Source organism: Palaemon carinicauda, chromosome 9 (genome assembly GCF_036898095.1).
Source record: "Palaemon carinicauda isolate YSFRI2023 chromosome 9, ASM3689809v2, whole genome shotgun sequence".
NCBI lineage: Eukaryota > Metazoa > Arthropoda > Malacostraca > Decapoda > Palaemonidae > Palaemon > Palaemon carinicauda.
Genome location: NC_090733.1, coordinates 66,573,928 through 66,598,506, shown reverse-complemented (window position 1 = coordinate 66,598,506; position 24,579 = coordinate 66,573,928). Strand labels below are relative to the sequence as shown.

The 24,579-nt window shown below is 36.4% G+C and overlaps 3 protein-coding genes across 3 annotated transcripts in view; all 3 read left to right on the top strand.

Moving 5' to 3' along the window:
- Nucleotides 1-9,291, top strand: part of Ctns (Cystinosin) — a 136,885-nt gene extending 127,594 nt beyond the window's left edge. Inside the window, exon 2 of the mRNA XM_068380056.1 lies at nt 5,738-9,291. Within this exon, the coding sequence (XP_068236157.1) occupies nt 5,738-6,073 (336 nt within the window). The 3' untranslated portion in view covers nt 6,074-9,291. The remainder of the gene's footprint in view (nt 1-5,737) is intronic.
- Nucleotides 9,292-14,892: 5,601 nt separating this feature from the next.
- Nucleotides 14,893-16,545, top strand: LOC137646466 (uncharacterized). The gene has a single exon (XM_068379567.1). The coding sequence runs from the start codon at nt 14,893-14,895 to the stop codon at nt 16,543-16,545; it is 1,653 nt and encodes a 550-aa protein (XP_068235668.1).
- An 894-nt stretch (nt 16,546-17,439) lies between these two features.
- LOC137646464 (uncharacterized) lies at nt 17,440-23,081 on the top strand. The gene is made up of 4 exons (XM_068379566.1): nt 17,440-17,464; nt 17,745-18,641; nt 22,766-22,878; nt 23,061-23,081. The coding sequence occupies exons 1-4, from the start codon at nt 17,440-17,442 to the stop codon at nt 23,079-23,081; spliced, it is 1,056 nt and encodes a 351-aa protein (XP_068235667.1).
- Nucleotides 23,082-24,579: the final 1,498 nt, after the last annotated feature.

The window sequence follows — 24,579 nt, the reverse complement described above, 5'->3', positions numbered from 1 at the left end:
TCAATTGGTTGCATTTTATGCCATATTGCATGTAAAAAAATAAATGAATAGCAATTTGATATATTTCATGTTAAATTACAACGAAAAAAATTATATGTAACAATATAATTGGATATATTTCATGTTATATTCCATGTAAAAATAAGGTAATTGTTTACAACACCACGCTCTCCATTTACTCCAAAATAATGCAATCCTGCAGTTCTCATCTTCTTGCACAGTAATTAGGTGGTTATTTAAATTCTGGGAAAGCAATAATTAGCAAGATATGTTGAGGAAGGGGGAAGGGGTTGTAAAAAGAAAATAGCTGGGTTTTCCTCACTAAACGACTTGGAACTGACATGTCAACATAGTCAACCAAACAGAATTCATGATGCCATCGTACATAAATAGAAGTTTGTGATACCAGCGTACATTTGATATACTGGATATTCAAAATATACTTAATCAAAATTGAGTGATTACTCAAAAGTGTCACTATTTGTAAATTGCATATTTTATGGACACTTTTGAGTAATTAATCCATTTTCAATTAAGTATATTTTGAATATACAGTATATCAAATGTACGCTGGCATCACGAACTTCTGTTTATGTACGCTGGCATCACGAATTCTGTTTGGTTGACTATGTTGACATGTCAGTTCCAAGTCGTTTAGTGAGGAAACCCAGCTATTTTCTTTTTACAACCCCTTCCCCCTTCCTCAACATATCTTGCTAATTATTGCTTTCCCAGAATTTAAATAACCACCTAATTACTGTGCAAGAAGATGTGAACTGCAGGATTGCATTATTTTGGAGTAAATGGAGAGCATGGTGTTGTAAACAATTACCAAAAATAATAAATAAATAACAAAGGAAACAGTTTTATTGTGTACATAACATGCATTATATTGCATGTAAATATAAAGATTTAGAATACTCATAACATTGTTACAAATGAATGACCTTGTCAATAGCTGGTCCAACCCCCGTGGGCATCCATCACAGACGTGTAGGCACGGAGGCCACGAGCCGTTCGCAAATGTTTGGTCGGCGCCGCACAGACTCCCATACCTCTCTCACCTATTGGTCAATAGCATCACATGTCCGTTTTGGTCCCATCTTTATTGCCTGCTGCATTACTCCCCACAGCTTCTCAATAGGGTTAATATCACAGCCCTTGGTAGGCCAGTCCATCATCAGAATTTCAGGGTGCCTCCTGAACCACTCAGTTACAATGTGGGCTGTGTGTATCCAGCTATTGTCATGGACAAATATGATGAGCTTGCCGTTGGGGATTGCCATGGCTCTTACTGTTGGCAGCATCACATCATCAAGAATATTTATATATTTCCTGGCGTTCAAGATGCCGTTAATCCTTGCTATTTCCCCTGGGCCATAACTCGACATCCATCCCTAATAACTTAACCCAACCCTACCACCCCTGGCTCTCTCCTTAATATTGTCTGCATCGTATCTTGTGCCGATGCGATGCCAGACATGCCTTACTCTAGCCGAAACTGACGTGAAATAAGTTTTAATGCTAAATATCACATTTTTCCAAAATTCAAGATCTTCAGGTAGATGTTGCAGAGCAAAGCCCAGACGGGTGTCACGGTGCCATTTCTCAAGCTGTTCTTTGACAGCTGGAACATGACAGCTGATTGAGTGCTCCCTCAGTCGATGTCTAGTTGTCTGTGCAGTATATGGGATATGAAGTTCTTGTGTGATAGCTACAGATGATTTCATGGGGTTAGCTGTGGATACTACCAGGATTTGTTGGTCTTGCTGTGGTGTTGTTACTCGAGGTCGTCCTATCCTTCGTCTATTTGCCAATGTTCCTTCTTCCCGCCATCTTAATATCCACCTCTGGACTGTGCGAGTTGACACTCCAGTGCTGATGGCAATATCTCGGCTCGGAACACCACGCTCCCACTCACCATCGATCCGGCCTCTTTGGGTTATACTCTCTCAACAGAGTTATCTTTGTTTGCTACTGCCATCTCAACAAATATTTTCATCTATATGAATATTATATATGGATCATAGAGCATAATGTCATATATTACAGCAATTATTCTAAACAAACTATAGATAAACAAAAGCACTGAAACTAACACCTACCTATTTCAAATACTCCTTATTGCCAATGAATTATTTTACACAATAGCTGAAAACACCTGGCTGTCAAGACCACTGGCTTTTGGATTGTTCATCATTCTTTGCTGTGTCCCACGTCACCTCGTGAGCCAGGACCCACCCCCTCCCCTCAAAACTATCGTTCAGAATTCAAACGATGACATAAATAATGTTAGAACGATATATGGCAGTTTTCATTGCGAGTTGGAATCATTGGTATTGATATTAATTGTTATCAATAAGGGTATTACCATCATTATCATCATCACTTCATAAATGTTAATAAGCAAACCTCGTCAAACCATACATTAATAAAAAACGGCCTTAGCCGGCCAGCCCCCTTAAGATCATCTAATTGCCACATCTCGCCCTTCATCTTTAGCCTACACCTGGTTATATCCTTCTACCCTCTTCCCTACATGTTCGAGGTTTAAAGGTCTAACAGTTTTGTTGAGATCTTTCTGGTGGAAGTTTTTTAGAAAATGAAAAACAAAATACTAAGATGACAGAGTTTCATAGATTTTGCTTTCCAAGTGTTTACAATTATGTCAAAACTATAAACAACTAAGTAAATATGCAAAAGACTGATTGAACAGATATCGAGAGTAATGGATTTCTCGAAGAGCTTTGGGGGGAACGTCTATAAGGTGTTGGACATCAGGTCATGAAACGACAAATAAAATCGTAATACGAAAAGACAATGCTAGACTCGGACCTTTGAGCATTGAGCAATAGTCACCAGGGAAGGGGGTTCGCTTGGAAGTGAGTGAATTGTCCAGATAATTTCATTGATTGATTGATTAGGAGTTTTCTGGCATCCTGACATCTAAGGATATTGGTGCCAAATCAGATAATTTGAGTTACAATGTGTTAATAGTATAATTTTTTATACCCTACATCCTATATACCACACCATCACTATAATAACGCACCAATGAACACTTTTATTGCATGTCATTTCATATATTTTATTTTCACCAATCACTTCTGAAATATGAATTATGTTAACTGATGATGCATTTTAAATCTCCAACCTTAAACTTATACAATTGATATAGCAAATCATACTATTTTCTTTGAGAGGCCCGGAGCCAAGTAGCCCGTGCTAAAAGCTGACCCCGACCACACTAAGCTACGTGGCTCTGATCGAAATCAAAGGAAACTGTGAAATAAACAACTAAACCTATAAAACTCATTACCTTCAAAATTTTGAACAAGGCCATTTATTAATGATTGGTGACTCAATAGGTGCTATTTGAAACGATATATCATTAGCTCCTACATATATTACAATGTGTATGTATGAGAGAGAGAGAGAGAGAGAGAGAGAGAGAGAGAGAGAGAGAGAGAGATAAACTGCTTAGGAAAATGCAAATGAAGGATATTTCCGTGTGATGAATATTAATATGAATAGTCACTTCAAAAAATATTCCAGAATTTTTTCTTAAGGAAATTCAAATTAAGAGTTTGATAAAACCTCTTGGTGAATTATTTTCTAAATAATATTACAGTTCTTAAAAGAATAAAAAATATATTTCGTTTTTCATATATATTTCTTTCACCATCGGATTTCCTTGAGTGATATCGATAATTTCCCTCCTCCTCACATTCAAACCGTCCTAACGATGTCTTGGTTGTTTAACTTCGGCTACCTCTCAGGGCAAGAAGGACATGATCTCTCCGAATCAAGTCTGGTCAGGCAACACCGGTTTTGTTGCTGGGTGTACATGGGTAATTACCTATTTTATTAAATAAATAAAAGTAGAGTAAGAATGTTTGTTTTTATTGTTTCTGTGGCCTTCAAATATATCAATAATACATTTTTTTTCAAGTTTCATAGTAACAAAATACCAAAGTACAGACTTTTCTAATGACCAGGAACGTAACACCCCCTATTACCATTATTTCTTATGCAAAAATTATGTCCCGTTAACACAATTTCTGTTAACACGACCTCTCCAGGAACATAACCTTTGTGTTAATGGGAAGTTAACTGTCTATATTAATACAGTATATATATATATATATATATATATATATATATATATATATATATATATATATATATATTTATATACATATATATATATATGTATATATATAATATATATGTATATATAATATATATGTATATATATAATATATATGTATATATATATATATGATAAATTTTGCACATTTTTACGTGTTTTTCATATTCAAATAAGCCATATATATTTTGATATATTAATGTCTGGATTCTCTTAACGACCTCGGGATCAGAGCCCCAGGCGAAATCTCACAAAGACAAGAGCTTGGCTCCGGCCGGGAATCGAACCCTGGTCGGCAAGCTTATATAGACAGTGACTAACCCATTCGGCCACGAAGGAAGATAAAAGTCAATGACAATTCCACTATACTTATACCTGTCGAATTCAGGTATTTTGTACTTAGAATTGAAATCAACCCATCTTCACCATCGTAGCTAATTGGTAGTTTGTTACTTGGCATTCAATTAATGATAAATTTTGCACATTTTTACGTGTTTTTCATATTCAAATAAGCCATATATATTTTGATATATTAATGTCTGGATTCTCTTAACGACCTCGGGATCAGAGCCCCAGGCGAAATCTCACAAAGACAAGAGCTTGGCTCCGGCCGGGAATCGAACCCTGGTCGGCAAGCTTATATAGACAGTGACTAACCCATTCGGCCACGAAGGAAGATAAAAGTCAATGACAATTCCACTATACTTATACCTGTCGAATTCAGGTATTTTGTACTTAGAATTGAAATCAACCCATCTTCACCATCGTAGCTAATTGGTAGTTTGTTACTTGGCATTCAATTAATGATAAATTTTGCACATTTTTATGTGTTTTTCATATTCAAATAAGCCATATATATTTTGATATATTAATGTCTGGATTCTCTTAACGACCTCGGGATCAGAGCCCCAGGCGAAATCTCACAAAGACAAGAGCTTGGCTCCGGCCGGGAATCGAACCCTGGTCGGCAAGCTTATATAGACAGTGACTAACCCATTATATATATATATATATATATATATATATATATATATATATATATATATATATATATATATATATATATATATAATTAAATTCTCAATAAGGTGAAAATTTTACCTATATTTTGAAACCAATTGATGACATAGGGCAGGGTATTACTCTTTTCAGTATATGCTATAGTGTTAGATTTGTGAAAATTATTATTTTTTTTTTTTGAATGTTTGGATTTAGGATTATTTTATTCATTATCACTTTCCTACCTAATGGAGGTGATGTAATCAGTTCTATGTCTTTGTTAAGTTTAATTGAAATGAATAATTTTCTTTATAGATTCATTTTGATACCTGGGAGTTATATACATGTACAGTACTTATCTCCTCCGCTTACAACAGTTTATCAAAGTTAACACAGAAGGTCTGTAACAACTTTGAGAGGAAGAATTAGGGGGATTGGTTGTTTCCGTGAATCACTTGGTACAGTTTCTACCATGTATTATTTTATCTCGGAGGAGAGGGGGAGATAGAATTAAGAGAGCTGTTTAGTAAATATGTGACACCTAGATAAAGAAAATAAAATTCTTTATTAAAAACCTTCTTTTTCCAGGCATACTACAATTATCGAAGAAAGAGCACTTCTGGTTGGAGTATAGGAAACATATTTCTGGATATCACCGGTGGAGCCTTGTCTATTGTCCAGATGATTATAATTTCATACAACTATAATGACTGGGGATCTATATTTGGTGATCCAACAAAGTTTGGTCTGGGCTTATTCTCAGTTATTTTTGATGTATTCTTCATGGTGCAGCATTACATTTTATATCGGGGCAATACGGGCTACCAGCATGTTTGTGAAAGTCCTACTCCAAGCCATGTAAGCCCTCTTACAGAGTCAGCTGCATCATCAGTTGACTATGGGTCAACTGGTAGTGTATACTAGTTCCCTGATAATTTAGATAATCAGTTAATGGCTATTAGCAATACTGTATTATGATACAAGAGCTGCTAGGCATATACGTATTCTTCCAACTGTTTTGTTCCTTTAAAACACACAAGAACTGAAACATTGCTCTTCAATTGCCACAGTAGAGTACAGTTTTTATACATTTTATAGTATTAAAAACTGAAGGAAATAAAAATAATGGATTCAAGTAAAGCAAAATGATTAATTTTTTATTATCTTTATCTGGTCTTTCAGTATTAAAACTAATTTTGATTTTTTATAACATGTCTAAAGTTTAAGTTTGATTTGGTATGTAAGTAATATTTTGTATATTGTAAGAACTTATAATAATTACGGAGTGCTACAAAAGCTTTAGAATGAAAGTAACTATTGCAAAATTAATTTCAAGCTCAAAAATTAAGGATTATGACAAGCACAATCAATTTATAAAATGTTAAGGATAACAAGAGGTAAAGATCCATTTTATTATTACAAGGTTTGTAACTATTGCAAATATACAGTATAAATAAAAAAAATATATTGTTATTGTTTCACTAACTACAAAGTCCATCAAAGTAACGATAAAGTATTTAGAATTTAACTTGCAATTTACAAAATTTTAAGGTGCTGTATATATTTTGTAAAGCCATAGATGGTTTTACTTTTATTATTTTGGTCACATTTTTTTTTCCATCGCTTTTTGTTTGTACTTAATAGAATTGAGATTTTGCTGTAGTTTGGTTGTGGGATTTTAATTTTTCTACCTTTGATAGAAAAATATTTGTATATATTTATAATACAATATATTACTGTTAAAATTTAAGCATTTACTTCTAATATATATATAACTGTTGGAGTATACATTAATTTCTATTTTTTTCAAGTTATGTATGAAATATGTCTTTAGTTTATATTTTTAAATGAAATCACCTGAATAGTTTTGAAGTTTGAACATTGGTGCATAAATATGAAATATATATATATATATATATATATATATATATATATATATATATATATATATATATATATATATATATACAGGGTATATATATATTAGATATGGAATCTCTCCTTTACTGGCAGGTATCATGAAAGTACTTGAAACATGTAATGTGAAGTGTTTGTTCCTTGACATATTTTTGGCCAGTATTTTCTAAACCATGTGCTGTTTTTACTAGTCATTGTAAGGGGGAATATTGATCATTGGAGAGTTTTTAGGTTTAGAAACTGCATCCTGGAGACTTTAACATGTCAATGCCACACACACTTTATCACCTCTTGGAAGGATAAGTTGTAAGATAAGAAAAGTAAATCATTTGCTCCTACTGTCCTGTCAGATTTCATGAAGGTTAGATACAAGAATTTTGTCTTTATTTAACTTGTTATTCCCAGTTGTGGGTATCATCAGTGTGACAGATGTCTGACAACCATAGTGTTGAAATGCCTTTCCATTTAATGCATTATTATCAGTAGCTAACAAAATTTCTCAAAATTAAAAATAGTAAATAGTATTTCTAAGTGAAAAAAGTAGTATTTTTAAGACCTAGGAGCCTTGGTCACTGTCTACACTGTTAAACTCACTTTTTGTGGAAAGGAATCTTAATTCGTATTTGGAACAAATTTATTTATTTTTTATAGTTCTGATAAGTATATCCAACAACAAATTGTTTTATTTAAATAATTACTGAACTGTAACATTAATTTAGAATAGCATTTGCTTTTAGTTTTCATGCAAAACTACTATTGATTGAAAATAATATTTTTATTTCTTTTGTTGTACTGTGCTTTACTAACAGATGGTCAATATATTTCTACAAAGTTGAGCATTTTCCAGTAAACTATCAAACAGCTACATGCTTTTAGTTAACGTGAATGGCTTTGCAATTATGTCTTAGAACCCCTTTGCATCCTATACCCAATTTCATGATTGGTATATGTTGTTATTTTCAAAATCCTTTTGAATGAAGACATGATTTAACACCTATTCACAATATTGTTTTGAATTTATGATACATATGAGATAAACATTTACCCTTTGATTTTTGCATACTACCTTTATTATCTTGTCATTTATAGCAATAAAATTTGGTAAGCTTAAAATTCAAAATTATAATATTTTAGTGTTAGAACACGAAAATACACTAATTAGTTTTATTGTGAAATAGTGATTTTTCTCCTTATGGTTATGCTGTTGATTTGAAAGTAATTACACATAGTGTTATAAAAGAGAAAATATGTTTATCATATTTCTTTACGACTTAATAATAATGCATCATGCCCTCTTCAGGAAGATGATCTGTGACTTTATGCTTGCGGATATTCGTCTTTTATAGGGTGTATCATCCTTGGCCTCGTTAGAATATTACAGCTAAGCAACAAAAGGGTAAAGAAATTAAATTTTGATGTCTATATTAATTATTTGAAGTACAGTACACCATGTTTGTTCCGTAGTTACTGCACTCCAGTCAAGTTGGTAGATTTGAATATTGTATATGTTGATTATTGCTCAATCTTTAGTTTTTTCTTCACTCCTTGCTTCTTAGCACCAAGAACTGTACAGATAATTCCAAAATAGTATGTATAATAGTTTTTGTAATTTGATATATTGTATAAGAATTAAATGGATAATCCATGGCCACTTTCAAAGCATAAATAGTAGTTTTGATACAGTAATGGACCACTCCTGTAGGACTATTTTTCTTGTAGCATCCAGTGTTAGCTTTTTCCATGAATGAAGTAAAAATAAAATTTCTTCGTTTTATGTTATATAGATCTGCAAATCTGGTAAAGTTGTATGATGTAATGCTTTTGTTTTTATGGTACAGTTAAACTATTTCCAGCAACTTGATGAGTGCTGTCATATTTTAGTATACCTTGGGCAGGACTTCAAAAATATTACAGTATCATATATGGTTTTGATATTCTTTCATTACAAATGTAATAAATTTCATGTCTTTCTACATTAGTGAGTTTTCTTAATAGTATAGAGGTAATTTACTTGAACAAGAAGGTCGCATGTTTTGCCTAACAGTGATTTGTTTGAAAATAGTTTCGTTATTTATTGTGAAAAATTTTTCCAATAAAATCTTAATTCTAATGTAACTTGTGAATAGTAATTAGGTTAAGTAATTTTTCAAAGCTAATTTCCTTCATGTATTTTATTTTGAAATGTAAATATTGTAAAAAAAAATTTATTACATATAATTTTGAGACATTGTCTTTTTAATTGTATTTTCTAATTCCTTTAAGCAAAATTTAAAGCTGCAGTGATAATAAACTAGAATTATGAAATTATGTTTTAGGGAAAAAACTTGCTCATTTATGTTTGATATATGCAGCACAAGGTGAGTGCAGAAAAACCAATAAGTAAAGATTATGGCAATTTATAAAAGATTATCACTTTCAGCCTTTAATGCCACTTTGTCTGATGTGGTGTTAACTTATAAAGAAAAGTTCATGTCAATAAAAAAAAGTATGGGAGTTAGATATACAAGTAAGTAATCAACATTCAGTTCATAGTTCATAGTCAAGGGCCAGGAAGATGTGAGCGAGTCTTCTACTAAACTATATTTTTCTAAAGTTGGCATTTGTTGATTGTATGAAATCGGTTTGTTCAAAACCAGTAGTTTTGTGTTGACACATTTTCAAATTTATGAATATATTATTAAACTACTGTATACGGTATTTGTTGCGGCACTACGGTATATACAAACTTTTCGTTCTTTATATAGGAGTATTATTTCACCAATAACTAAAACTAGCTGTTAAAGTTTTGCGAGGTGTAACTACCCTCACTTAACGGAGTGGGGTTGCGGGGATAGACCAACCTCCCCACTCACACCTGCACTTGTAAACAACCGTCACACGTCACAGTTAATTTCGGCTCGGTGGACTACAGACGTTGTCTTGCTCCCCTGTTAAAACCAAATAACTTCCCAATAACTGTATTAAAAAGTTAGAAATTTCGTTCAACTTTTTGTTTTGCTGTGTGTCGGCCCTTGGAGATCATTAACTATGCAGGTTTGTCCTGGCAATGAAGGGTGCCATTACTGCACTTTCATGTAGTTGGAGGAGATTGATCCTTACGGTCTCTGCCCTGCATGTAGGGGCACTCCTGCACGTAGGAGTCCCCGTGACAGGTTTGTCGGGAGTGGTCGCCCTTCCGGTGGATGAAATTTAACAGGCGGAGTAAGAAGAAGGCTAAGAGGGACTCTTTTCCTTTGGGGTCCTCCTCTTAAAGGAAAAAACCTTGCCATCGAACTCCGTTGGCTCGACTTCGCCATCTTGACTCTGTTCGGTCGGCTTTCCCTGGAGGTCGGGCAAGTACAAGTGGCGCCAATGTGACTCTCGGACACCCCTACCTCCAAGGGACCTCCACTGCTTCCCCCTAGCAAAGCAGTGCCGGCCAACGCTGTAGGGTAGTCGCTTTCTGATGATGCTGTAGCCTTTCTTGTGGTTCACGGATTACCCATGTAAGGAAAGGCAAGTCTTAAACCCCCCCCCCCCCCCCAGACCGAAAGAGTCTTATGCGCATCGGACCATCTTGACTTCAGCACCTGTTCGCCCCAACGTTCGTTCTGCTTTAGCTGGCGGGCGTGAGCAGTAGCTGAAACTTGCTCCTCGGAGTGACTTGTTAGGGGATCCCTCCGGAACTAGCTTCGGCTATGTTTCAAGGGCTGTTCATGATCTAGATCTTTTGTATGGGTTTGCTCAGACAAGGAGAAAGTAGAGTGAGCTTCCTGGTGGTCTGCCTTCAGGTGGTGTTCAACGTTCCCTCCTGAAGGAGAGTTACCCTCAACCAGGTGTTGGGTAGCCTTCCCCTCCAAGGGAGAGCTTCCTTTCACCAGCCTCTGTTCAGCAGTCTTCTCGTCTCCGGGGAGATTTGCTGATGGGTAAAAATGGTTGATCGTTCTTCCCGCCTGTGGGAGAGACGGCCTTCTCCTAAGTGCTCCCCCCAGCGAGGATTCCACTGAAGGGCATTGGATTCGTCCAAGCCCTGCTCCTGTTTGTTGGAGCACAGCTTTTTGGAGCTGGGCGATGATGTGGGTAGGCGGTTGCTTACGATTCCTCATCCTTGCCATTATGTCCGTAGGACTCAACATGGTGTTTATTGCTATGTAAGGCCAATCTCTTGGGAGCTTGTACCTCCGGTTTCTACCTCTCGCAATGTAGAATCTGCTTCCTTGCCTGTGTGCAAGCATTTAGCAGTTGCCTGTCCTTCCTCGCTCTTTAGGGAGAGTAAGGCAGCTCGTCTTAACCTTTTGGAGAAAAAGGCAAGTAGGAGAGTTTCTCTCCATGACCTGTTAGCAGAGGATTGTGCTAACCTAAGTCTGGGAGATGAGTCTTGCTCAGCGTTGTTTACCCTACCACTTAGCGGGGTGGGCGGGTGAGCTCATCTGCGATAAAGGTGTGCCCTCTACATCTACCCGTATTGCAAGCGCAAGAAGTAATGTCTAGAGCTCAGGTGAGTTCTACTCGCTAGTGAGCTCTGTTCGCTATGAGTAGGTAGATAGGCAAGCACAGGTAGACTACACCTTATCTGTGCACACTGAGAGGGAGTACGTGCAAGTACATCTTATCAGGTCTCACCTCGCCAACGCTGACCTCGCTAACACTCACCTTGCTATCTCTCACCTCGCCATCTCTCACCTCGCCAACGCTCGCCTCACCTTCAGTCTACCTTGTGAGAGGAACAGCATGTTCCATTGCAAGGTAAGGTAGCTGTACCTTCGCAGACCTAGGGAGGCTGATCACAGGGAAAGGCACAAATCGACATCCTCTCATACCCTCACATTCCTTGCCACTCCATCTAAGCCAAGGAAACAATCTCATCCGAAAACAGTTCCATTTTAGAAAGGGGCTCCCTGGTTCCTGGACTTTACCCAGGCAGTGAAGCAGGCGGTCTCTGGATCAACTGATCTTTCTCCAACAGTTCCACCCCTGGACATTCTGACCACTCCTTTGGAGGCTTCAACTTCCTCCAAGTGGAGTGAAGGTCCTACTGATTCTAGATGCTGTAGCTCTGCTATGCAGGTTCCTTCTTGTGCTGCCCCAAGGCCACTTTCTCCTCAGGTGTCCGCAGAGGAGTAAACGAAATCAGAGGGCAAATACTTCCCCGTCTTAACCTTTCAGAGAAAAAGGCAAGCAGGAGAGTTTCTTTCCATGACCTGTTAGCAGAGGATCGTTCTAACTTAAGTTTGGCAGATGAGTCTTACTCAGCGTTGTTTACCGTACCACCTAGCGAGGTGGGCGGGTGAGCTCATCTGCGACAAAGGTGTGCGCTCTACATTTATATCCGTATTGCAAGCGCAAGAAGCAATGTCTATAGCTCAGGTGAGTTCTACTCGCTAGCGAGCTCTGTTCGCTATGAGTAGGTAGATAGGCAAGCACAGGTAGACTACACCTTATCTTGTTGTAAAATAAAAGAAATTTCAGGGTTGGCATGGAAATGTGTCTAACTTTAGTAAATAATAAGAGGCGAAATACTAATCAAATTAATTAAGTATTGTGAAGTATATTTCGTTCATTTTAAATTGAATAAATAATTAATAAATAAATAGATCGAATATTATAAATAAAAGTATAAATAATTAGTATAATTATTTGAGAGATGCAGCAAATTAAAGTACTAGTAGAGTTGTACGGTCGTAAATAATCGATTGTTACCGTTTGGCTCTTCCGAAAAACTAGTTCAATAGTGTGCGGTAGGGTGGAAAAGTTAAAATGGGGAGAGTATTTTTCCTTCAGAGTAGTGGTACTAAAACCTCTGCCAGACTAACAGTGCTTTCTCTAAAAATTAAGTGATTTAAAGAACAAGAAGGAACCAACTTCTACAATTCCAAGGAGCCACCAATTTGGAAAGTTCAAAGTCGCTAAGTATATTTTCTATTTTTGTTAACATGTAATAGTGAATAGAAACTGTGCGTCTTTGAAACCTTAGCTCAAACAGGTTGGATTTTTGAAGGTTGGTTCTTAAATAGGTTCCTTTTATTAATTACGGTATAATTTTCTTTTATATTTCCAAATTGTTCCTTTTTTTAGTTTGGAGATTAGATATTTATCGTAAATGTTTGCGTTAATAATAGTATATATAGATAAGTAATATAATGTGAAATTTGTCGGTAACTTGGAGCTTTCGTCGCAAGCCTAACTTCCGTTTCGATCGCCCATTTGATGTTAGAACGTTCGGTCAGTCCCGTGTTCAGTTGTATTAGGGATTTGGTCGTTCTTTTATTTCATTTTCTTATCCTTGCCTGAATTAATATGAAATTTTTAGTTACTGGGTATTCTTATGCTAGGGATTTGAAGTCTGTTGCCTCTGTTAATTTTGAATTGCATTTCCTAGCCTACCCTAGAAATGATTCAGTATTTTTTGGATCATCCTGAATTGTTTTGAGTTAATTAGGGATGAGAAACCTGATAAAATAATGATAAAGGGCTGGGTTGAATGGACCTCATTGTTGAACTGTAATTTTAAAATTAATTTTATATAATTTCAATATCCATTTTTTTCGCTTTGCATTATGGCTAGTAGCAGTGAATTATTGGATTATCTTGGGGAAAACCCAAATAAGTTGCCATTGGATGAGGTTAAAGAAAAACTTAAAGTTTTGAGGAGTAAAAGAGCCACTCATAAACGAAAAATCACTATATATTGTAAAAGGTTGCAGGAATTGCACGATACTGGAACATTGCATTCATCTTTGTGTAAAAAACAGGTCAGTGAAGTGGAATTGGAATTAAGTAAAGTAAGTGACTGCAATGATTTAATTAATTTGCTAATGGAAAAAACTGAATTAGGAATCAGAGATGAACAGTGTTTTAATAATGAACTAGATGATCAAGCTCAATACAAAATTAATGTTTCAATAGAATTAGATGCTTATGAAGATTATTTGGTTCAAAAAAGAGATGAAAGTGTTGGCATTTCTGTAAAAGACTTCAGTGATTGTATGAGTGATGGTAAACCTCCTACTTTAACTTGTGGCACTTTTAATGGCAAAGAGAAAGATAAATTCGCTTTTCATAATTTCTTGAATCAGTTTAATAATGTAATTGGTTCTAGAAATCACTTATCAGCTTCGGCTAAATTATCATATCTGGTTGGTTACTTAAAGGGGTATGCACTAAAACAAGTATCACATTTGTCTATTACTGATAAGAATTACGCAGTAGCATTAGATTTGCTGACTGATGAATTCCTAGATAAGGATTTCATAATAGATGAAACACTAAAAAATATATTAAAAGCTGTCCCTAGTGATGATAATGATATTGAGTTTTCCAATGTTAAATATTTTATAGCAGAGGTTAGATCTTATTTACATGAATTGCAGCATTATAATGTAGATTTCTTGGAAGAGGGTTCTGCTGGTAATATTCTTGTGAGTCATTTGATAATGAGTAAGCTCCCTAAAGTAGTAGTGAAGGAGTTTATAAATAAAATTATCCTACCTTGTCAGAGATATTTTCCAACTATAAAGAAGCTTTGAAAACTTTAAGTAGAACTACATCTGTGAATAAAAAGTTGTACAGAGACAGTAAAAAACCAAATGGCAGAAGTCTATCAGTAGTGCAGGTAAATGAAGTTGAGCAAAAAATTCCCACAGTACAAAATTTTGACACTGGTAGCTGCAAATAAAAATTTTAAAAGTCATTGCAAATTATGCTTTTCTGATGGAGACACTTTAGGAAAGTGTGAAACTTATTCAACCTATGAGTCTAAGTTAGCCAGAATAGTAGAATTATCTCTGTGTACTAGGTGTGCAGGTTCTGGTCACAAAGAATCTGAATGATATGGGAAAAAAGGTATGATGAGGTTTAAATGTTTGATTTGGAAGAAAAGAGAACATATAACACCTTTGTGCCCTAATCAAGAAAAAACTACCAAGACTAATGTTAGTGTAAATTTGTGCTATGCATCCAGAAATATGGATATCAGTAATATTTTACCAACATTGACCCTAGAGTTGAAGAATGGAAAGAGATGTCGTAAAGTAAGGGGTTTGGTGGATTGTGGTAGTCAGAGGTCCTATATAGTGAAACATGTTTCCAAAGATATGTGTTCAGAATATGAAAGTTTATATGAATTGGAACATGAAGTGCATACATATAAAGGTCAAGAAACTAAACAATTCAAACAAATGTCAACTGGTATAAAGATAGGAACTAGATTAGCATTTGTGCCTTTATTAATAGACGAAGCGATGAATATTTCCTATGAAGTGCCAGGTATGAACCAGATAATAGATAGATTGAAATCAGAGAACAAAAGTTTGGCTGATGAAACCTTTTATGAAGAAAGAAATCATGAATTGATAGAAGTAGATATTCTGATAGGTATGGATATAATTCAGTATTTCTCCGTGTCCATTCAGAAGTGTGGTGGTGGTTTTTTTTTCATATTGAATGGAAGGATAGCCCCAGTAGGAAATGCATTAAACTTTCTTAATTCTTATCAAAGAAAGTCCTTGTTTGAAACTCAGACAAAGGCAAAGCAAGTTAGTATGAAGACCAAAACTATGGTTAACTTAATTATGGATCCTCTTAAATCATATTTTAATCCATTGGAACATATTTTGTCTGACAGTGAAGTAGATAATGGGCTGGAAAATCTGTTTAGTTTTGAATCTATGGGTATTAAAACTAATGATAAGGAGCTGGCCTCATTTGATAAACATCAAATAGAAAATTTCGAAGAAGGTATTAGTTTGAAGGAGGGTTATTATCATGTTAAATTACCTTGGTACCCTGAAAAAATTTCTCAAGTGCCTTCTAATCATTTTATAGCCCTTAAGGTTTTGGATAGAACAATGGAACATCTTAATAGAAAAGGACTATTAAGTAAATATGAGGAAGTTTTTGATAATCAATTAAAAGATGGAATCATAGAAGAAATAAATGTATCACCTTCTGATTATGATAATTATACTTGGATACCTCATAGCCCCGTAATAAGAACAGATGAACAAGTAACAACCAAAATAAGACCTGTTTTCAATTGTTCCTTAAAGACTAATAAAGAGTTGCCTTCACTAAATGAAGCTGCATACTCAGGAATAGATTTAATGGGTTCTATTTTGAAATTATTATTTTATTTTAGAACAAACGAGTATGTTATGCTAATTGATATCAAACAGGCGTTTTTAATGATAAAGCTTTCAGAAGAATATGATAAGAACAGGTTTTGTTTTTTCTGGAAAAGAGGAAGTAAATTAGTATATTATAGATATAAGAGTATAGTTTTTGGTTATACATCTTCACCTTTCATTCTTAATTATGTTATGAAGCACCATGCTAAGATGTATCCTGAGGATAAGTGTAGAGAAATTTTAGAAAATAATTTTTATGTAGATAATTTAATAATCACAGGTCATAATATTGATGAATTACAGGAATTATATAATCTTTGTGCATCAAGAATGCAAGAAGGAGGATTTACCTTGAGGTCATGGAATTCTAATTAACTTGAATTAAGGAAAATCATGGAGGCTGAAGGAAGGCTAGTTGAATATAATTGTATAGAAGAGAAAGTTTCAGGTTATAGGTATAATGTATATAGTGATACTTTAAGTCTGGCACCTTGTAGTGTGGAAGCTGCTGCTGACACTAAAAGAAAAGTTTTGTCTCAGATCTCTAAAGTTTTTGATCCACTGAATTTTACCTTGCCAGTAAGTATAAGAGGGAGGGTATTAATGAGAAAAGTATGGAAATTAGAAGTAGAATGGGATCAAAAAGTACCAAAAGAGATAAAAAATGAGATGAAAAGCATAAGTAGAGATTTTGAAATGCTGTCAGAGTTATCTTTTCCTCGTCAGGCTTTAAATGAACAAAAAACATATGGGCTTCATGTATTTTGTGACAGCTCAACTGAAGCTTATGGTTTTGTAATGTATGCATGTTCTGATGACAATCAAAGCTGTTTTTTGTTTGCAAAATCAAAATTGGCTCCTCTAAGAAAGGGAAATGAGCATAGTGTGCCCACTTTAGAATTAATGGGGGTGATTTTAGCATTAAAATGTCTACCTACACTTATGGAAACTTATAGGAATATTCAGTTCCAATTTGCAAATATTTGTGTGGACGCTCAAGTTGTATTGAATTGGATAATAACTAAGGAGTCTAAAGTAAAATCTAAATTTATAAGAAATAGGATATTAGAAGTAGATGAACTTAAGAGTGAAAATGTTAAATAATTTAAAGTACCTGTAAAGTATAATTATGTGCATACAGAACAAAACCCTGCTGATTTGTTGACGAGAGGGTTGTCTTATAATAAGTTTTTAGAGAATAGGAAATTTTGGTTGGAGGGACCAGAATGGTTAAATGATAATTTTGAAAGATGGCCTAAATATCCTTTAATGAGTTTGTCTCCACAACATAAAGGTAAAGTAAATGTAAATTATGTGGAAATAGTGAAAGTAAACACTGGCTTTTTGAATATTAATAAATTTTCTAGTTATGAAAGGCTTGTCAAATACACTAGTTATTTCTTTAGACCTTTATGCAAAGTAAAGGGTGGAGATCCAAGGGAAAGGGCCAAAAAGTATTGGATTAAAATAGCTCAAAGTGAATGCTTCTCTAAGGAAATAGAATTCCTGAAAAAAAGAAGTAAAATCAGAACAAAATGTTCCTTCTCTAGTCTCTAATTTAAATCTATTTATAGATGAAGATGACATATTAAGGTCTAGAGGAAGGATTGCTAAGTGCTTATATTTTGACTATAATGTTTATAATCCTGTGTTGCTTCCAAAAGTGCATAAATTGACATCTTTAATCATTAATTATTGTCATGAAAAGGTGCAATATTTGGGTACTGGTACTACCTTAAATTTTCTTAGGGAACAAGGGTTTTGGATCTCTAAAGGGTTAGTGGCAGTTAAGACTGAAATAAGGAATTGTAAAGTATGTCAAAAGTATAATGCTCTGGCTTATAAATATCCAAAAGTAGTCGACATGCCTAAGCATCATATGAATTTGATAAAGCCCTTTGATCATGTAGGAATAGATTATACTGGACATTTCTGCGTTAAAGATGACATAAGTGGAGGAACAGTCAAAATGTTTGTTTTGGTATTCACTTGTTTGAATATAAGAGCAGTGCATTTTGAACTATTACCAGATATGTCCACAAGAAATTTTATTTTGGCTTTAAAGAGATTTTGTAATATGTACTCCATTCCTCAATATTTTTATAGTGATAATGCTAAAACATTTATTAAAGGGGGTAACATTTTGGAAACTTCTTTAAAATCAAAGGAGTTCCTAGATGAAATGGAGAAGTGTCAAATAAAGCATATCAGAATCCCTTTATATTCGGCTTGGGTGGGAGCTGCTTGGGAAAGGTTAATAAGAGTCTTGAAAGGTTGCCTTTATAAGGTTATTGGAAGGGCAAGATTAACTTATTTTGAATTAATGACCACACTATCAAATGTAAAACTAGCTGTAAATTCAAGACCCCTGACTTATAGAGCTAGTACTCCTAACCTTGAATTCATTACTCCAAATTCTTTCTTGAGACTTTATAGTAATTCATCTCGTTTTGAGGAAGAATGGGGAGGATGTATGGCGAGGTGAACAGGATTCATCCTCATTGTATAAAGCTCTTAACACCCAAGAGGAAATATTGAACAACTTTAAAACATTGTGGTATGAAAATTACTTGTTAAGTCTCCGGGAACATAGTAGAAACGTGTATCAAAATAAATGGGAGAATAGAATAAAAGTTGGGGATATTGTGCTAATTAAAGCAGTAAATAAATCAAGACCTTTTTGGATGATGGGTTGAGTATTGGAACTTGTATTGGGTTTTGATAATAAAGTAAGAACAGTCAAACTTAAGCAAGGAAATGGAGCAATTGAATATCATTAAATATCCAATCTGTATCCAATGGAAATATCTATAAGTCAGGCAGAAACTCCGACCCAGACGAATGTGAATGGAAACTGTAATAATGAGGTAGTGGCTAAATCACAAGAATAAAACGAGGGTAATAACAGTAGGTCAATTCACCCGAGCCAGTCTAGTAGACCCAAAAGGAAAGCTACAGATAGATTTCTTAAAATGATGAGGGATAATATTGATGCCTTATAAGGCATGGTATATATTTGTAAATATTAGTAATAAATAAGTAGTATTAATAAATATTCATAATTAAAAAATTCTACACTGTTGCAGTGAGGATTTAAAAAATAGTTTTAATAAATATATTCATAATTAAAATGCTACACTGTTGCAGTGAGGATTTAAAATGCTACTCTTACTTCTTTAAAGAAGTGAGAGAGGATAAGAAAGTTATCCACAATTTGTGATAACCATTAATAAATGTTAATGTATTAGTAAATAATTATAAGGCAAGTACATTGGGTTCATTGCAATAGTCTATATTGCAATCCTCTAAGGGGAATGTGTTGTAAAATAAAAGAAATTTCAGGGTTGGCATAGAAATGTCTAACTTTAGTAAATAATAAGAGGCGAAATACTAATCAAACTAATTAAGTATTGGGAAGTATATTTCGTTCTTTTTAAATTAAATAAATAATTAATAAATAAATAGATCGAATATTATAAATAAAAGTATAAATAATTAGTATAATTATTTGAGAGATGCCGCGAATTAAAGTACTAGTAGAGTTGTACGGTCGTAAATAATCGATTGTTACCGGTTAGCTCTTCCGATAAACTAGTTCAATAGTGTGCGGTAGGGCGGAAAAGTTAAAATGGGGAGAGTATTTTTCCTTCCGAGTAGTGGTACTAAAACCTCCGCCACACTAACAGTGCTTTCTCTAAAAATTACGTGATTTAAAGAACAAGAAGGAACCAACTTCTACAATTCCAAGGAGCCACCAATTTGGAAAGTTCAAAGTCGCTAAGTATATTTTCTATTTTTGTTAACATGTAATAGTGAATAGAAACTGTGCGTCTTTGAAACCTTAGCTCAAACAGGTTGGTTTTTTGAAGGTTGGTTCTTAAATAGGTTCCTTTTATTTATTTCGGTATAATTTTCTTTTAATCTGTGCACACTGAGAGGGAGTGTGCACAAGTACATCTTATCAGCTCTCACCTGGCCAACGCTGACCTCGCTAACTCTCACCTCGTCAACACTCACCTCGCTATCTCTCACCTCGCCAACGCTCGCCTCGCCTTCGGTCTACTTTGCGAGAGGAACCTCATTATCCACTGCAAGGTAAGGTAGCTGTACCTGCGCAGACCTAGGGAGGCTGATCACAGGGAAAGGCACAAGTCTACATCCTCTCGTACACTCACATTCCTTGCCACTCCATCTAAGTCAAGGAAACAATCATCCGGGAACAGTTCCATTTTTAGAAAGGTGCTCTCTGGTTCCTGGATCTTACCCAGGCAGTGAAGCAGGCAGTCTCTGGATCAACTGATCTTTCTCCAACAGTTCCACCCCTGGACATTCCGACCACTCCTTTGGAGGCTTCAACTTCCTCCAAGTGGAGTGAAGGTCCTACTGATCCTAGATGCTGTAGCTCTGCTAGGCAGGTTCCTTCTTTTGCTGCCGCTAGGCCACTTTCTCCTTAGGTGTCCTCAGAGGAGTAAACGAAATGAGAGGGCAAATACTCCCCCGGCAGAGGCAATTAATTCACGAACTAGCAGGGCATCATCATTCACAGAAACTATAGGCTGTCGCCTTTAGAGTTGGACCGATCTGAGCCTCCTGCTGCTGTGGCAGAGGCTCCTTCTCCTTTTCCCTCTGAAGCTGCAGGGCCTAAGGAGACAAGAGAGAAAGGAGGGTTCTTCTTTTCCTGCAGATTTTAACATTCGTCTACAAGAAAGAAAGGAAAATAAGACAATCCCCAAGTATGGGCACTCAATGGGTGATCGCCAACTTCAAGGGGAACGTCGGTCGGCCCCAGCGTCTATTTCAGTAGGACCGGAACACAGTGTCCTTCCTCTGAGAGCTCATTCCTCTTCAAGAAATAACTGCTGTGGGTGCTACCTTGGAGGAGGAGGAAACCATCAACGATGGTTCAGCTACCCCTAATATCTCTCCCCTGGAGCAGAAAGAAGCGGACCTTCTTTTTCTGCAAGTCCTCTCCTGCATAAGGTAGGTCAACTCACTAAGGGAATCAGATCAAGTTCTGGCAGAGGGCAAGGACACAGTCCTGGATCTCTTCTATGTCACGCCAAGATCCACCAAGACTAGGGTAGCCTTACCTTTATCAAGGGGTTTTAGGGCGACAAAGAAGAGGGCGAGGGCTTATGCCCAGGTGGTGGGAACATCATAGTCCTTACGGTCGGTGAACTCCTCTCAGTTATTTCCTCCTTCGTACATATGGCAGAGGAAGTATTATGATATTGTGGAGGATGATCCATCTCCTCTACCGTTAGATCTGGAAATTCTGGTCCGACTCGGAACAATTCTCTGGCCAAACTGGCAACCTTGCCTGTGCACTTTTCTGCGGAAGACGCTGCTAACATGGAACGGGTTGTAAAGTGCTCTCTGCAATCTGTTTCATGGCTTGACTACTGGTTGGGAACAGTAGGCTACCTTGTCAAGATCGAGGACTTTTCTGTTGTAGATTACAACAATCTACTCTCGCTTAGCACAAATCAGTCTAGAGGTAATAGATGCAAACTGAAATTGAGAACATACAACACCACCTAATGTGGCAATTTCTTTGCATACAAAATAGCAAATACTTGGAATAGACTTCTAGTGGATGTAGTAAACAGTAACATGGTAAACAAGTTCAAGAATAAGTTAGACAAGATCATAAAAACCCTCTGAATGCTTAAACTAAATCGCTCTACCAAAGAACAAATGGAGTCTCCGCAGATGGACTAAAAAGTCTTTTGAGTCGTCCAAAATCCTTATAATTCATAGTAACTACTCTTCAGAAGAGGGAAGCTATGTCAGCCTTCCTCCTCTCAGTTACTAGAAATCTGAAGTTCACAACAAAGAACATTGTGAACTAGTGGGTCAACTGGGTTTTGGAGGAGACGTGACGCTGTGGTCTCAAAATTTCAGCGACAGGTACCAAAGAGATAGGCGTTGAGGTTACACAACTCCTCAATGGATGGTCCCTCCATCTTCAACGTGGAGGACTTTGAGTCAGTGGCAGAGATGGAGGAAGGCAAGTCAGGACTCCCTCCACCATACGGCTATGACCTCAGGCGCTTACTAAGGAGTGCTGCCACCGCATAGAGCTTCTCCCATGAAGAGTTTGCAGCAGAAGACGCAGGCACCACAACCCCAAGGTCCCAAATAGCCCTTTCAACTTAAGTGCTCAAAGAGGGGCAAGGACGAGGTTGCTCTCGCTAAGGAGGGCATTCTCCCGACCAGTTCACGAGTAGGGAGATGCCTGAAGAGCAGTTGGCAGAGGTTGATGCTGCTCCACGGGGCCAAACAACCATGGTCAGTCTCTGTACTCAGAGATGGGTACATTGTCCCGTTCACACTCTCGCCCTCCTCTGACTCTTCGTCCGACGATTTCAGATTCCTACATGAATGGATCCACGAAGGTTCTCCAGAGTTCTACAGTTGGTTATTTCCTGTAGAAAAGGCGTTTGGAGGCTGGAGATCAGCCATTGATATCTCAGCCTTGATCGAGTTTGTCCAGCAAACCCCGTTCAAGGTGGAGACCGCTCAGACGGTCAGGCAGGCTGTCAGACTCCAGGCTTTACTGAAGTTGTTTGATCTCAAAGATGCATATTACCAGACCCCGGTTTATCCATCCTCAAGGAAGTACCTGAGATTCACATTAAGCAGAAAGATTTAGCAGTTCAAGGTTCTGCGTTTCGGCCTGTCCACAGCATCTCGGGTGTTTACTCGGTACGTCACCCTAGTGTCCACCTGGGCTCACAAGAACGGCATTCGTCTCCTTCGTTATCTAGATGATTGGCTAGTTCTAGCAGACTCGAGGGAGACCTTTCTCCACTGAGACAGGCTACTTGCCTTTTACCAGGATCTGGGGATTGTGGTGAATTACAAAGTTGCATTTGCAATATTTTCAGGATATAGTACGGTATATCTAGGGATGGAAATCATGTCCAAACTTCCTGCCCAAGGAACGAATAGAGAGATTAGAGAGGTAGCTTAACCCTTTCTCTCGTGGGTCAAGTTACCAGCAGAGCTTTGGCAAAGACTGCTGGGACACCTAACTTTTTGAGAAGTTGGTTCCCAATGGCCGTCTACTCATTCGTTCTCTACAGTGGCAGTTGAAGAACTTTTGGTCTCAGCACCTCGACCCACCGAACACCTTGGTGCCATTAGGTCTAGAGCAGAAGAGAGACTTGAGTTGGTGAGTGTTAGACACCAACTGCTCAGTGAGTAGACCTTTTCTCTCCTCCCCTGGATTTGTTGCTCTTCACAGTTGCATCAAAAGAAGGGTGAGGGGCTCACCTGTTGCAACTCACGGTATTTGAGCTTTGGTCCGAATCTGAGTGACAGTGCCATATAAACCTCCTGGAAATGAGGACAGCCTTTCTAGCCCTCGAGCAATTCCATCAGCTCCTTTCATGGCTCTCCGTTTGTGCTGATGAGCGATAACTCTAAGTTTATGTCCCACATAAACAAATAACCAGTTACTTTTCACAGCCATTCCAGCTCCTTTCGTCCCGGGCAAAAGGAACTTGCTACAGGCAACCTGAGCACGGGGACTCGGATAGTAGGCTCCGAATGGTCTTTGAAACAATATATAGCCAAGAAAGTTTGAACTTCCTGCAACATTCGTAAACCAGAAACTTCCAGTGTACAGTCATCCCTCGCTTTACGGGAGTTTATACTTCCCGATAAAAAATCTCATGGCCCGATGATTTCAAACGGCCTGCATTCCTTTGACCTGGATGTGCTTTGTGCCCCTTCCCTCCCTCTCTGCCCAGCTATGTCCTGCATTTTTTTCTAACGATTCAAAATTCACAATTTCTATACAGTATATGTTTTAGACATATATAATACTGTACTGTCATCATATAAAAAATTGAAGTCATTAGATCAAAAACTTTGATTTAGTAAAAATCTTGATTTTTAAAATCTTTTTTTAGGTACAGTACGTTTTTCTCCACTAATATGACGCCAATTGTATTGAATATCATACCATCAAAACGACTTTATAAATTGAATAATTCTGTGTGTCAGATTTTTTTATTTTCCTTTTTCTTTTTTTAATGAATTTTTTCTTAATTTTCCAAGTCTAAACGTAAAATAATGATGAAAAAAAGGATGAAAAGGAAAATCAAATTCTGGTACACAAAATTGTGATTTTTATTCCTCTTTTCAATTATATCGTTCTTTCTAAAATTGAACAATAAATAAGTGAGAAAAAAAGTATGTTTTTGATGTATGAGCTCCCAAAGATTGGGCAATAAATTTTTGCATTTTTCTTTAGAAAAATGAAGATAACACTATAATGATAACTTTACTTTGTACTTTTATTGTTTATTCCTACATGAAGGCTCCTTAAACAAGGTATTTAAACCCTAAGTTTACTAATACACTTGGTGTAAGGGTGTCATGATTTGCCAGCAGCCTCTC